The following is a 15,275-nucleotide window of genomic DNA, read 5'->3' as shown; positions in this document are numbered from 1 at the left end:
GCCCCGGAGGCCGGGCCCGGGCCCGGGGCCGAGCCCGGTCGCGTTAAGCCGGATCGGGCCGGGCCGCCCCGCCCAGGCCCGGCCCTGCCATCCCCCGCCGGTCCGCCGCGGGCATCGGCCGCCGGGCGGAACCCCGGCGCTGCCGCTCCCGTGGGCGGCACGGCCCTTCCGCCGCGCCGCACCGCTCGCCTCGGCGGAGGCTGCGCCGATTGGCTGGGAGGGCCCGCGGGGGCCGTTGCTATTGGTTCATTCGCCGAGGGGGCGGGGCGAGGGGCAGGCGGGCCGGGGGCGGCAAGATGGCGGTGCAGGCGGTGCACCTGGAGGCGGACGCGTTCTTGGTGTGCCTGAACCACGCTCTGAGCACCGAGAAGGAGGAGGTCATGGGGCTCTGCATCGGAGAGGTACCGCCCGCGGAGGGGCGGCCCCGCGGAGGGGCGGGTGGCGGCGCTGCCTATGCGGGCTGCGGCCTGCGCGGGGCCGCAGGACGGCGGGGCGCGGGCCGTGACCGGGGAGCGAGCCCGGCACCCCTCTCGTCTGCAGCCCCGGCAGCCGCCAGCGCGTAGCTCAGCTCCTAAGAGAGTCGGAGCTCAGAGTCAGGAAAGCTTCCCTGTGCGTAGCTCGGCTCCTGAGAGAATCGGAGCTCAGAGTCAGGAAAGCTCCCTGTGCCCATCCCCTGCGTTCTGCCGCGCGCCCCTGTGCCCTGCGATGCTCGGCGCAGCCGGCCGTGCCCTGCGGGTTGTTTCTCCAGCAGAGGAATCAGTGATTTCCCCTCTGCCCTTAGGTGGACACCAGCCGAATCGTCCACATCCACTCTGTGATAATCCTGCGGCGCTCTGACAAGAGGAAAGACCGTGTGGAGATCTCACCAGAGCAGCTTTCAGCTGCTTCCACCGAAGCAGAGATATCCTTCAGCAGAGACAGCAGCAGGCTCGCCACGGAGGGCTTTGCCTCAGAGCTCTCTCGAGGGCTGTATTTTAGGCCTGCACTTGGCTTGAGGCTGTCAGCTGCTCCCTCCTGCAGCTGCTCAGCTGGGAGGGCTGGGCTGGCCGTGGGCTCTTGGTTCCAGCGCTTGCAGTGGTGTTGTGTTACAAATTTTTTATCATTGTTTTGTATTTGGGCACTGCAGGTAAAGCTGCAGTGTGTTTATGGAGGGGGTGGCAGCTCAGCAGGGAGGCTGAGTGGAAGAGGAAAGGTCAGCAAGGCTCCAGCTGCTGCACTGGGGAGCCTCTCCCTGCACACACTCAGGGATGCTGCTTTGGACAGCTGCTGAAACGTTGTTTGTGGCCACGTGCAAACAAAATCCAAGTTGCTTCTGCAGCTGTGGCTCCTGATGGTGCTGGGGAAGAGGCTCCCATCAGCTCCCTGCACTGTTTGTTACCACCCCTCCAGAAGGATCTGGAATTCTGTTGACTCCTAGGAAACCCTTTTAAAACTCTGCTGTTTTCCCTTGTACATACAGCCCTCCCCCGTGTCTGCTGGTTCCAAAGGCTCCTTGACCCCCACACAGGTTGGCTGAGATGACAGGACGTCCCATGAGGGTGGTGGGCTGGTACCACTCCCACCCCCACATCACGGTGTGGCCCTCCCACGTGGGTAAGAGCAGCCCTGGCCTGGGCTCTGGGGGAAACTGCAGCTGCTGATCCTGGCACTGGAGCTCCAGAGGTGCACGTTGCAGCAGCTCTGGGTCTGAAACGCTCCCTGACTGTCTGGGTGGGCCCCTGCCAGTGCAGCCCCATTCCTGTGTGTGCTCTCCAAGGACCCAGATGTGACCCAGGAGTCACAGATCAGCTGCTGCTGGTGCTGCTGTTCTTCCAGGTGCAAAAACCAGACCTTGGGTGTGGGCAATAGCAAAAAAAGGCTGTGGGGATCCTGGGCCTGCCACGATGATTTCTGATCTGTGTGGGTGTTGATGCATAGCTGAAAACTTTCATAAAAGAAGTACCTGAGTACCTTACATGTGTTTGACTCCACGGTGACCTGTGGCAGCAGGCTGGCTGTGAGAAAATGTCTTGGTCTTGTGAGCTCAACTTCTGTTTCTAAGATTTGCTATTGGATCAAGTTCTTTATTTAAACTCAGGCCACCCAGAGTGAGGCTATAAACACAAAGTTTGTGACATTTGTTGCCCAATTCCAGCCCACCCTTCAGAAGGTGGCAGGTCACTTCCCAGCCCTGCAGGGGAGCAGGGCAGCTCTCACTCATTTCTGTCCCCGCAGATGTCCGCACACAGGCCATGTATCAGATGATGGACCAAGGGTTTGTAGGGCTGATCTTTTCCTGCTTCATCGAGGACAAGAACACCAAGGTAGGCAACTGAAAAATGGCAACGAACCCTCCAGGGGCTCATGGGAAACATCAGAGCTGAAGTCCTTGGGTGCAGCCTGCAGGAAGGGCAGAGCTGTGCTGGGAGCACATGGCAAGCACGGTGGGAGTGGTTTGGACTGTGATGCCAGGGGCAGGAGAACAAGTGATGATTGCTCTGAGCTGCCCGGGGGGGCTGCAGCAGCAGCTGCAGAGTGTGCTCTGAAATGGGCCTGGGCTCTTCCCTCAGGTGTCCAGCCCAGCACACACAGCTCTGCCCCTCTTCCAGCCTCTCCAGGAGGTGTGTCACATGTGATAAGCTGGCAGTTGGGTCTAGGCTGTCCAGGCAGCTGCTGCTTAAGAGTTTTTTCATCATTAAAGGGTCTATCAGTGTATGCTTTAAGCACCTCAGCAAGCAAATCACAGCAACACATCTGGAATTCTATCAAAAGCTTCCTAAAGGAATGTGTCTTTGCCTTTTAGATGTTTTTTGCCTTTGGAATCTGACTTTCTGCTGTCTCTCTTAGACAGGCAGAATTCTCTATACCTGTTTCCAGTCTGTTCAGGCCCAGAAGAGCTCAGAGTGAGTACAGAGTATTACGTCTGATTGTATTTTGTCTCGTCCCTCCTTTCTCTGGGTTGTCTCTGATAAGTGGCTTCTCAGCCTGTTGTGAGGAGCAAATGTACAGAGATGCCTGCACAGGGTCTCCTGCAGGCTGCTGGAAGAGAATCTGAAGATTAGGAGTGATTCTTTTAGGCTAGATAATTTATTCTTTTAAGATTTGAGGCCAGGGTGTGGATTTGTGCTGCAATTCGTTGTGTAGCAGCACCTTTTTGCTTCCAGCTCTAGAGTTTGAGCCCAGGGCCGGGCCCCTGGACACGAACACCGGCCCTTTTCCATGGGAAGCAGAACTCAGCAGCCCAGGCTCCTGCTGTCAGTTTGCAGGAGGTGCCTGGCACTGCCAGGGCTGCCCAGTTTGAGGTGGTGGCAGGTTGGGTCTGGGACACATCCTGCGCCCTTCGGAATTTTAGGAGGCGGCCGCCCGCTCAGGGCCACGGCCTCAGGTTTGCACCTTACAACTAAAACTCAAGACAAGTATGTGGATATAAAATGCTTCCCTTTGCCTGTCAGCTCTGGCATATGTTCCCAAAAGTGGATGTGCAGCACTGCCAGGCCTTAGACAGACTGTTGCAAGGTTGTAGAAGTCAGTTTTTTGTTTGCTGCTTTTAATTATATCTCATAACCTTCCAGATATGAAAGGATTGAAATTCCCATTCATGTTGTCCCCCATGAAACCATTGGGAAGGTGTGTCTGGAGTCAGCTGTGGAGCTGCCCAAGATCCTTTGCCAAGAAGAACAGGATGCCTACAGGAGAATTCACAGGTAAGGGCCCTGGGGCTCTGCCCCTCTCCAAGGCTTCCTTCGCTGGCTTGTTCTACTGTTGCTGTTCTTAAGACTACCAAAGCTTAGCAAAGCTGCAGAAATTAAGAAGGATTAGCAGCTCCTGTGCCTCTGTGGAACTTACTGAAGTCTGTAGAACTAAGCCTGGGGTTAGCAGCAGAATTTTGGGGTTTTGTGATCATAGGTTGTTATCCTTGTGAATGTGCAGGGCTTCCGCAGGTGAAGAGGTTTTAGGTGTAGCCGTGGTCTGGTTAGTGATTCGTGGGCAGCTGGTTTTACAGCCTGTGTTTAATGCACAACTCCCTGCTGTCTTGTCCCTAACCTGCTTTCTTTTCCTTCCCTTAGCCTCACCCATCTTGACTCTGTAACCAAGATCCATAATGGCTCAGGTAAGGATTCCTTTCTTGCACGTGATAATCCAGGGTGCTGCTCCCAGAATCAAAATGGTGGAATCTTGTTACACAGGAACAGAATTATAACTAGGAACTTAAAATAAAAACTTCAAAGGCTGTAGAACACCCTAATCCTGGGTGAATCACGAATGTTGTATCCTTCAGGCTTTGTGTGTGAATTGGTTAAAATTACAGAAGACTTTGGGATTGTTTGGGGGTTTGGGGTTGGTTTGTTTAGGTTATTTTTTCTGTTGGAACAGGAAAGGGCATTTGGGATTTGTTGAGTGTTAAAGCAGTGTGTTGTTGCGTTGTGCTGAATAGTTTATTTAGTTGTTGTTCCACGCTGGGTTTTGGATTTTGCACTGAGTAGTGTGTTTGTATTCCCCTCTCTTACCACATGGTCTCCCCCTCCCTCCTAAGCCCATTGGTGGTGTTTTCTCCTGCTCTGCTCCTCCCCTCTCCCCCTCCTCACTTGTACCCCATTGACTGCTGCCCCTCTCCTCTGCCCCCCATTGCCCTGGGTTTAAAATCTCCCGTGGTCAGACCCTCGATCTCTTTTCCTCTTTGCCTCCCTTGGACTTCCTTGGAGTGGTGCCACAATAAAGTGGGACTCTGGTCCCGAGGGGAAAGAGCACCTCCAGTCTTTTACTTTTGTCCTTGTGAGACTCAGAGCGAGCCGGGTTGGACCCCGAAGGCCCCGGGGTCAGTCTCAGTGTCTGGCTGAGCTGTGTGCATCCTTCCAGCTCCTGGCACTTCATAGGTGTTACACGGGTGTGACATCTTTCCTTCTGCCACCGCGATGTGGTGAATCCTCATCCACTTCTGTTCCGAGTTTATCGCTCCATTGTTCATTCACACACGTTTAGGAAATGAGGCATCCTGTGATGCTTCTAAATTTAGAAATTAATTAGCAACAGTGATTAGCTGTATGCAGATTTTTATTGTAGAACTGTCATCCCTGCCTGGGTCACACCGAAATGGTGTTTCCCTGTTGGAAGCTGCTGGTTCTGACCTTCCTGTGTGGTTGCCATGGCCAGGATGCTGGAGGGTTTCCTTGGCTGCCTGTTGGCTTTGGGGGTGTCGTAGCACACCGAGTCTCTTGTGTGTTGTCCTGGCATGATGTGTTGTTGCTCTTTGCAGTGTTCACAAAGAACCTCTGCAGCCAAATGTCTGCCATCAGTGGGCCCCTGCTGCAGTGGCTCGAGGACAGACTGGAGCAGAACAAACAGCGCGTGCAGGAGCTGCAGCAGGAGAAGGAGCAGCTGCTGGAGGAACTTGCTGCTTTAGAGTGAGGAGGAAATGCAGACCCTTCAGGAAAGTGACATGAAAAAATCTTCAAGAACTACTCCAGGCTGAAGGGTGGCCCTGCATTGCCTCAGTGAAGGTACTGGCTGTGCCTCTTCTCTTGCAGCAAAGAGCACAGCTCCAGGATCAGGACTTTACCTGCCCCAGCTTGGTGCAAAGCAATGCTGTGTCTGCAGTTGCTGCACTTCTGGCTCAGTGGTGGGGCTGGGCAGCACCTGAAGACTCCTGTTCTGGAGAGCACACACCTGGGGAACCTGTTGTTTCTCCCTCTATGTTTTGACAGAAGTGCTACTGCTTTACATGTATTCCAGGAGCCTGGAACAGGGTTACAGGGGAAAAGTGTGTCCCTGCTGTCCTATCTGATGCTGCCAGCTTCTGCCTTCTCTTAGTAGCTTCGGTTGACTGTGATCTTTTATCTAGTAATGTTGGGGATCACTGGTCATTCACCCAGGCAGGTAAGAGGTGGGAGGGAAGCTTGGGAACAGACCCAGAAGATTTTTGACATCAGATCAGTGTTTAGCATATGTCAAACCAAATAAAGAATTCCAAAGCTAGAGCTGTTGGGAGTAAAAATTAAATGAATGCTACCAAGTGCCAGTGCCTGCGTTTTTTGGTCAGTCTGTATTCTCTTCCTCCATGTAATGCTGGTGTGCACCCAGCACTGAGGTTCTCTAGAAAATGAACTGTTTCTGCTGGCTCAGGGAGAGGGCTGTGGTTCCGTCCCAGAGGGAAGAAGGTTGAGATGCTGGGCAGAGAACTCATAGATACACTTAGTCTACACTAGTTCTTCCATGCTCAACTTAACTGCAGAAATTTCCTAAGACTGGAATGAAGTAGCTCTAGTTGAATTTATCCCTTTAAATGTTCTTGCTGCTCCATTTCACAGTGTCCCCCATCATGTACATCCTCATCTGTGTTCTGTCGTGTGAATCTGTCCCACGTGAGCAAAGGATGGGACAATTACAGTGACAGAGCTGAGGAAGAGGCACTCCCTGCCAGCGACAGCCAGTACTAACTAGCAGCTGTAAAGTGCTGTCAGATGTGGAAGCCCCATTACCCCACTGCTTTGTCAGACTTGACTTTTCAATCTTCCTACATTTCTACTGGCAAATGCCCTAAGAGCAGAACTTCTTGAAATATATTGCTCACTACTGTTTTCTTTTTCCTTAGGAGTGCTGTGAATAATCAGTAATTAATCAGTTTTTGAACAGTCAGCGGTTTGTGCTGTTGTTTTTGCTGTTGGTTTCTAGTTCCAGTGCTCCTTACCTTCATCGTTGCCAGAGAAGGGAGGGTGGTGTGTCAGTGGCCCCAAGCTTCATGAGGGCTCCTGGGAGATAACCCAGCAGCCCTGGGCCTCCTGGAATGGGGATCCTTGGATTGTAATCCCAGTGACCAAAGGATGCTAATGACTGTGCTGATCCACAGCCAGGAGAGCTGGGCTGGTACCAGGGTTCTGTATTCCTACACAGCCATGATTAAACTGAAACAAAGCAGCCTGGTTCATTGCAAGAGTTTGTATCAAACTGGCATTTATTGATTATCAAAATTATTAAGCTCCTGAGCAATTTGCTTACAGAAGACACAAACACTATAACACACATTCAGTTACATTTTATATGGAAGATTTAAACCATGACAAGACCTCCTCATTCTTGGGGAATCTGCTTTTCCCAACCTGACCTTCTGCATCTATTTTAGTTTCTATGAAATCTCAATTATAGAAGTACACTACTTACTGAGGGCTAAAGGGCTTTGGAGAAACTCACATATTCTATAAATGGATTTAAGACATCATCTACCCACCACTTAACAAAAACAGCCAAGGATCTCTCAGGAAAGTCTACACGGGAGAATATCTGAACCCATGTTGAAGCCCAACTCGGGCATATGCCCCTTTTCCTGCCCTGGAGTCATTCAGAGTCAGAGGACTTGGGCTGGTGGGCCTGGACTGTCTTGCCTCTGGCAATCCCAGCCAGATGCACACAGAGCAGTTCTTGAGCACACACGCAGCATCTCAGCTGCCCAGATGAAACAGAACATCCCTTACTCACTGGAGTCACTGAAGACATGCTGTGTGTAAGTGCTGCTCAGAACTTTTACTACTCTCTGTACAAAGTTTAAGTGGCACCAAGAAAGGAGGCATACTGAGATACTAAAAGGAATCTTCCAGCTTGGTTTTCAAAGCAAAATCAGCACTGAGTTTCTTCATGACCTCTGCGTGACTCAGCCCATGCTGCTGTCTCTTAGCAAGTGCATAGTTTTCCTTCACGTACTTGGCAAAGGGCGTGAGCTGTGTCCTGGCAGGGGTGCCCCCCGTGCCCGGGGGCTGCCGGAGGGCCAGCTGCCCCCCGCAGAAGGCGCAGACGAACCGCGCCGTGTCCAGGGACTGCGAGTGCCGCCCGATCCTGAAAGGCAAAAACCAGCACTCCTGGGAAAGGGCCCCTTTCCCTGCTGCTCAGGTCACATGACTGAGGCAGTACTTTAGAATTAGTATTTATCTAAAATACTGAGGCAGTATTTTAGAACAGGGAACAGTACATTTCACAGTGGTACAATCAAATCTCTGTTACACTTCTCTACCCTGGGACTTTTTCCACTGCTTTTTCAGCTTGGTTCCTTCCTCTGTCTCTTCTACTCTCAGACTACCAGTACGAAGTGCTACAACATTTCCAACTACCTCCACAACGCATGTATCAACGGCCTCTTGGGGTTTCTCCTCAAAGACCTCATTAATAAAAAATCTCCTCAATGCTCTGTTGCATCTAAGCAACTCCTGCATTGCACAGTCCTAATGAACACGTCAGGGTATGTGAGGTGTTTCCTTCTAGTACTTCTGGGAGTCACACATACAATCCTGAGGTAAAAAAAAAAAAAACCCATAAATGGTGTCATTGTGTCCTGGTGTCAGTCCTTCCCATCACACGTGCTGCTCACATCTGTGAGGTTGCAGTTATAATTTAAAGTCATCAGGACTATAAGCTGGAAGCTTCCTCTGGTAGTTTTATCTAGTACCTAATCACTGTCCAGTATTCTGTGCCCAGTTTTTATGAGGATTTGTTCCTTCAAAGCTTAGGTATGTACCTCTTACTGCTTCCCAAAGACCTTCCCTCATCACCACTGGTCCTTAGATGACGTTTCTGCCTGTCCTGACCTCTGAACTAGAAATGAAACCACCTGGAAACAAACGTGAAATCACATACTGAGGTTCTGTGGGCTCTAGAAAACATCAGAACAAGAAATTGCTTTACTATTCCAGAGAACCCTGATTTCTAGACACAGGAGGCTGACAAGTTAGAAAGTCAACAGGCAGTCACGTGCAAGAGGAAATCGTTACTCACGTAGCTTTGCACCGAACACACTCATAGGTGAATTTGTAATTGATCTCGTAGCTGTGGCACCGTGTCACCACTGGCAGCTCTGGATGAATTACAGCTGATTTGTTGGCATAGAACCTCCAGAACCGCCCGTGTCCATCCCGAACGCCGTTGATGAGCCAGGTGGCTGCGTGGCAAACCTCATGGATCAGCGTGTCCCGAAGGCGATCTCGGGGTAAAGCAAACAAAGAAACATCAGTCAGGTGTGGGGAAGAGCAAGCTCACCTTTGCTCACTGCCTTAGGCCTCTGACACTCATTCAGTATTAAGATTCAAGTATTATTTTGAAGGTTAAAACTACCAATGTCTTGATAAGATAAAATGCTCCAAAACAAGGTGCATTTCCAATTTTTGATCAGCCCCAATTCTGCATCCTAGTTACTCCCCCATACATCTAATCTGTTTGGGGTTTTTTTGTTTGGTTGCTAAAGCTGCCCCACCCCTGCAAGTATTTAAGGCCAGGTTGGGCAGGGCTTGGAGAAACCTGTTCTAGTGGAAGGTGTCTCTGCCCATGGCAGGGAGTTGGTATAAGGGTTTTTAAGATCCCTTTCAATCCAAACCATTTTATGATTCATTTTCCAATACTGGGAGGGGATGAGGGAGAAATAAAAATCGCAGTACCACATAACAGAACTTAATTTGGCACTGACCTATCTTTATTCCAGCTTTAAATACTACCAACAAGGTGTCTTGCTGTGATGGAAGTCAGATTTTAGACTGCCATTATAACACAGAATTAGAGTCTAACACCTAGCCTGTAGGTCTTCAAATCATTAAGAAATATAAACAATACTGCAGTTAGTGTGACTACATCTCTGTTCTCACATTTTGTACATTTGCCCAGCCTCTCAGAAGGGCTGTGGAATGTGGATAAATCCATACATGTATTTATTTATTTATGCAAGATAATATAAAATTTCAAAGCAGGCTCCAGTTCCAGATCTCTGAAGCATCAGATTTGTTTTTATCTGTGAGAAGAATCAACACAGCCTTTCTTAGCCCTACCTGCAGAGTCACAGACTTTCTCAGAGAGTTCAATGCGAGCGTAACGCTTCCCTTCAGGGCCTTCCCTCTGCCCCGTTACACAATACCCCGCTGTTTTTCTCATTTTCTTATTCCAGATTATTACCATGTTCTCTGGTAACTGAAAAACAGAACAGTGCATGTCATTTCCCCTCTCCTACCTCTTCTCTTACCCTCTGGCTTCCCCTTTTACTTAGTGCAAAGCCAGTCCAGGATGTCTCTTGTTGGTGCCCTTAACACTTAAGATGCCAACTCCCCTCCATGGCCTCTTATTCCCACCATAAGTTTTTCTGTAACCAACAATGGGAGTTTCACAATGCAGGGTGAGACAGAAGTCCTTAGTTCCTTCTATCTTACCTCCAAGTACCTTCAGGTACAGGGCTTAAGCACTGGGCTGCAAGATACTCTACTCCAGCAATTACGAGTCTGTTCAGCTCAGTTTTATGTGAAATCGTGACCTCAGCCTGTCAGCTCATCACTCTTTTATCATCTGCATAAAAAACACTTTCCTCAGTTTCCTTCCTGGGGGAAATCCCACTGGAATTACTGAGAGCAGTACCCTTCCTTTCAAGGACATTTCTCTCACTGGAGTCCCCAATATACCAGATGATGATCCCAGGTCAAGACAGCAGTTCTCTGCAATTGAACTTTAAATTTGAAACACAACTTGTAGCTTTATGCTCACCCTAAACTGTCATGTGAAGGATCACCTTTTTAATCTGTTCCAGAAGGGCAGACATGAACATCCAATAGGAAGGAACACAGATTACATGCAGCATTTCCATTGCAGCTGGGAAAGCAAAGCCAAGCTGAGAACTGCTGCACCATGGTGGTGACAAACCTCTTCTGAAGAAACTGCGTGGACTAATTAAAACATAACCCACTGCTATAAATCTTAACTTCTACAATCTGAAGAGGATAAAGAGCAATCACATCAAAAAGTGAGGAGCAACATATTAACCAGCATTTTAGAATGGTAGTTCTTGTTTTGAAACCAACCTTCTGCTCAAAGATAGTACTATTAAACAGCCTGTAGAGCTTCTGGGCCAGCTCCTCTTTATTTTTCTTGAAATACTTCACATAGTGGGAGGCTGGATTTGAAAGATCTTGCAAGAAACAACCAGGCACTGAACACACCCTGAGCCTGCAAGAAAAGCCATTAAGCAGTTTGCTGAAGTAGAGAGATATGGAAAAACAAAGGGGAAAATAATGGCCACTTGAAAGCCAGTACAGATCTCAGGGATGCTTCAAGTGGCATAAACCTCTCCTGACTCTTTCCACCAGCTTGCCCTCATGAGGCCCATGGCTGTCCTCTTACCCCTCTGAGGGCATGAAGGGCCAGAGCTGTTGCAACAGTCCTGCAGTTACTTCATTAATTCACAAAATCAGATTATGAGGGCTCCTAAGCAGGAAAAGAGACTCAGATTTTGTGACACAGCGAGCCACAACGACACCAAAATTTAATCAATATATGAACAGCTCTAACATGATCATCACAATAAAGGTGTGTTTTCAGAAACAGAGAAAGATAGTCCAGGAATGCTCAGGAAATATTTCAGGAGAAGCAGATACTTCACCAGGACTACTAACTCCAATGCTGCAGGCATTGTGACCTTTTAAAGTATCACCTTTAAAGATATCATTTAAAGGTTTGGTATTGTATGCACCACTAAGAAATGATTAAAGGAAACAGCACATGGCTAGGAGGCATAATAAGGGCAGCTATTAGAAATGAAAAATGCATTCTTTTGAAAAGCCAAAGCTGCATCCACTTATAGAAAAAGAAACATGAATTCTCCAAGTTATAAGGATACAGATTAAAAAAAAAAAAATACACTCTTGGTTAAAAGGCATGAATTACTAATAGAATCAGTTTTGATATGTTTTCAGAGGTAAACAGCTGGATATATATAATCTGTAGAGCCACCACATGCTATCTATACAAGACAAGGAATAGCAAGAGAGATAACATTTACAAAGAAGATTTGACATTTGTCAGATTTATTTGTCATCAATTCCCCTAGGCAGAGATCATTTACATCCTCCCTGTCATACTGGAGACTGAAATCCCTGGTTTCCAGCTACTCAACCATGAACAAATGCTAAATTAGTAGAAGTTCTAGGTAGCAGAGGAATCACATTATCCTATGCAAAAATGATCAGCATCTCTTTGTCCATCTGTAATTGTCCTACCACACAGGAACAATGAAGAAACACTCACCTGTTCTCTGTCTTTGCTGACTGTGAGCAACTGACTGATTCATTCCCAGGAATTCTTGCAGGAGTTGCTATCAAGGAAGGTGTTTCTTGAAGTGAAATGGATTTTGGCTTTGGTGTCTTGACTCCCTCCCCTTTCACAGGCTGTGCATCTTTGCAGGGTGGCTTGATGTTTTCTAGTTCAACAGGAAGAGCCATAGGATTACACAGCATACATTAAAAAAAGAAATCACAGAATCATTAGAAACCACCAGAAGGATCCACCAGATTTGCTTTCAGAGTAATTTTAAAAACGAAAAGTGCCTACAATGATAAAAAAAAGCAACATTGAAAAATTTACATCTTGATAGCACAAGCTGACTTTTCTGAATGCTCAGAGGAGTAATTTTTGATTGCACCAAAATCCTCGGCAAGGTGCTGGGCTGCACCTCAGAGGTTGATGCCACACAAATGCAAAGAGCCAGGCAATTACCACTGCAAGTCAGCTCAGGACTGCTCACCTGTTGTGCTTGGCTGAAAGACAGTTCTACTTGTGCTTAAGACACGTCTACGGGGTAGACTTCGCTTCTTTATCCGTTCCATTAAAGATCCAAAACTGTCATCTGAGCTCTCTGATTCCACCCCTGCACCATGTCCTAGTGCCACAGCTGGCAATTTATTTTCTGTATTTTCACAGCTTCTTTCTTTCCTTCTAACAAGCAAATCTGGACTGCCTTTGAAAACGGAATCTTTCCGATTTTGCGGAGGTGAAAGATTTATGCGCTTCTGACTCCCTTTCAAGTCTTTCACTCCATCTTTTTGGTGGTTATGCCACGGACTTTCTACAAAGACAGAATCTTCAGTGTCACTTGAAGAGTCTGGATACTGCAATTCCTGGCAGCAAGTGTTTTTCTTTCCAGGAGTCATCAGCTTTTTCGAGGTCTGAAGATCTTTCTGTGCTGCAATTCAAACAAAAGAGCTTGAGGTTTTGGGAGTTGCATACAGGAGACCTGCCTTTGTCTTAACACAGAAGAAATCCCTTGAAAGATAGGAAAACACAAAGAACAGTAAAGCATCTTCTCATTTTTTTCATTATAGATGATTGCTTACCACTCTTGGTTGTACTCTTTTTCACCTTCAAGTCCAAGAAGAAATCATCTGAGTCATCAATGAAGTCTTTCAAACTGTAAGGGAAAAAAAAAAAAGGCAAATTTTGTGGAATAAAGGCAGGAGCAAGCAGAAAAATAGAGCAGTAAGTGTGCCTTACTAAAACAGCAATCCAAAAAGAGCCAGCCAATAGAACATTATCAGCTGCTCACAGCAAATGTCACCAAGTGCATCCATGAATAGGAATGGCAAGAACATGTGCACCTCCAAATATTCCACTTTACATTTGCCCTGAACATAAATGGAGATGTAACAGGTCTGTCTGCACTCTCTCCTAGACTGGCCCATGAATCAATAAAACTTTAGACTGTTTTCCTCTATTCTGATTAAATATGCAAAATATAAATATTATACAGAACACTAAAATGTGAACACAGGAAATTCATTAATGACAGCACCCACCTTGCATCTGCCTTTTTAGAAACAGATTTTGGAGTTTTTAGTCTTGCTAAAACTGAAACAAAAAAAGATTAATTAAGAACAAGGTTTTGTGTCTCTTGTTAAGCATTTTTAGAAGTTTGCAGCTAGTAAAAATTTGGTATAAAGTATTCTCAAAAAACAAACTAATTACATTGACATATAATTCCAACTCTCAGTTCCTCAAAGCTGGCAGCAGCTTTCTAGTCTCTGGAGACTAAAAAGGAAGCAAGTGAGTGACAGGGAACAGACAAAACTGAGGCAGCAAGAAAAATATAATGCAAGGCAAGAAGAGTGAAACTTGAGGCAATTCAAGAACACTCCCTGTGGCACTGAAACCAAGACTGCACTGCAAGCAGAGAACTGCTGTGCAGCACAAGCAGTGAAAGAAAGGAACATGTAAAAATGCTTCACTCTAATTAGACAGAAATGTGCAATTTTTACCTTCTCCATAACACCAACTAACGTGTCATTACTTACACATCTCAAATTCGTCATCGCTGCTGGAAGAGAAGTACAGGGCACTGCTGCAAACATGAAATGCAGAAATTTAGGTCACAGCAGCATCTGCATCTCCACTGGTCTGAAACACCCATGAACACTGAGAACCAAATATACGTTGGGAAAAACACTGCAAGTGCCAAATGGGCTGAATTATTTTAGCTCTTTACAGAAAGCTTGTTTCGTGTCTTACACGTGGTCTGTGATCCGTCAGAGAAGTGTGGTACAGTAAGCCTGAAACCTCAACCCGTGCACTGAGGAGCAAGAAGCTGCTTTTACACCGAGTGCACTGTAAGAGAGCTGCCATGAATTTCGGGAAAACGCAGCAGCTGTCACACGGCTACGTCAAGAGGAGGATGGGGGCACTACCACCTGGACTGCTGTGCCCATGCAAATGCAGGGACAGCCCACAAGATCCTACCAAGTTACTCATTTCGTTTCTTTGAGAACGTGAGCCAAACATTAACAACTTCAAAAATACCTTATGCAGCTGCTTAAAAGACCAGGAAAACAGCTTTTGTAAGAGGGACGTTGCTTAAACCTTGAAGACTGCCATTCTGAAACACGCCAATGCCTACTAATCACCGTAAAACAAACAACGGGGTGCTCTCGGATTATAACGCTGTAGATACAATACATACTACATGCAACGCAGCATGTGGTATTTATATATACAAACGTGCATTAGACGTGTATATATATATATATGTATATGTATAGATATATACGTATATATGTATAGATATGTACATGTATGTATAGATATGTACATGTATGTATAGATATGCATACATATGTCTACACACACACACACATATAAACAGCTATACAGTTTAAAACTCTCTACGTTAATAATTTAATAAAAATAAGCCAGGACACGCGGGCTGGGGCGCTGTTTGCCCCGGGGCCCCCTCACCCGCCGCTCGGCCTGCCCGTGCTCCCCGCGGCGCCTGTCCCGGGGCTCCTGCCTGCCGAGGCCGCTGCCCCGCTCGCTGCCCGCTGCCGGTGCCGCTGCCGGTGCCCCGGGGCCGGGTCGGGGCCGGGCCCGCCGCGCGCCGCCATTCCCGCCATGGCGCTCGAACGGCCCGCGCGCTTCCGGCGCGCCGCGCATGCGCCGCAGCCCGCCCGCCCCGCTCGGTCCTACCGAGAGCACCGCGCCGCTCCAAACGTTCCGTAAAGGAAAAGTAAAGGCCAGCAAGG

The 15,275-nt window shown here is 47.8% G+C and overlaps 2 protein-coding genes across 2 annotated transcripts; one reads left to right on the top strand and one right to left on the bottom strand.

The window, feature by feature from the left end:
• The first annotated feature begins 281 nt into the window (after nucleotides 1–281).
• Nucleotides 282–5,996, top strand: BRCC3 (BRCA1/BRCA2-containing complex subunit 3). Its single transcript, XM_053990113.1, has 8 exons — nucleotides 282–401; nucleotides 782–901; nucleotides 1,506–1,593; nucleotides 2,215–2,303; nucleotides 2,827–2,882; nucleotides 3,552–3,683; nucleotides 4,047–4,090; nucleotides 5,234–5,996. The coding sequence occupies exons 1-8, from the start codon at nucleotides 297–299 to the stop codon at nucleotides 5,383–5,385; spliced, it is 786 nt and encodes a 261-aa protein (XP_053846088.1). The 5' UTR covers nucleotides 282–296; the 3' UTR covers nucleotides 5,386–5,996.
• A 914-nt stretch (nucleotides 5,997–6,910) lies between these two features.
• Nucleotides 6,911–15,137, bottom strand: GCNA (germ cell nuclear acidic peptidase). The gene is made up of 10 exons (XM_053990499.1): nucleotides 14,992–15,137; nucleotides 14,055–14,101; nucleotides 13,560–13,611; nucleotides 13,101–13,174; nucleotides 12,512–12,949; nucleotides 12,016–12,187; nucleotides 10,794–10,938; nucleotides 9,777–9,915; nucleotides 8,737–8,941; nucleotides 6,911–7,803 (listed from the first exon to the last, which is right to left on the bottom strand). Exons 1-10 carry the CDS (start codon nucleotides 15,135–15,137, stop codon nucleotides 7,551–7,553), a joined length of 1,671 nt encoding a protein of 556 aa, XP_053846474.1. The 3' UTR covers nucleotides 6,911–7,550.
• Nucleotides 15,138–15,275: the final 138 nt, after the last annotated feature.

The sequence above is a fragment of the Vidua macroura genome, chromosome 14, assembly GCF_024509145.1.
Source record: "Vidua macroura isolate BioBank_ID:100142 chromosome 14, ASM2450914v1, whole genome shotgun sequence".
Taxonomy (NCBI): domain Eukaryota; kingdom Metazoa; phylum Chordata; class Aves; order Passeriformes; family Viduidae; genus Vidua; species Vidua macroura.
Note: the sequence above shows the minus strand (reverse complement) of the source record. Positions and strands in the feature narration are given on the sequence as shown.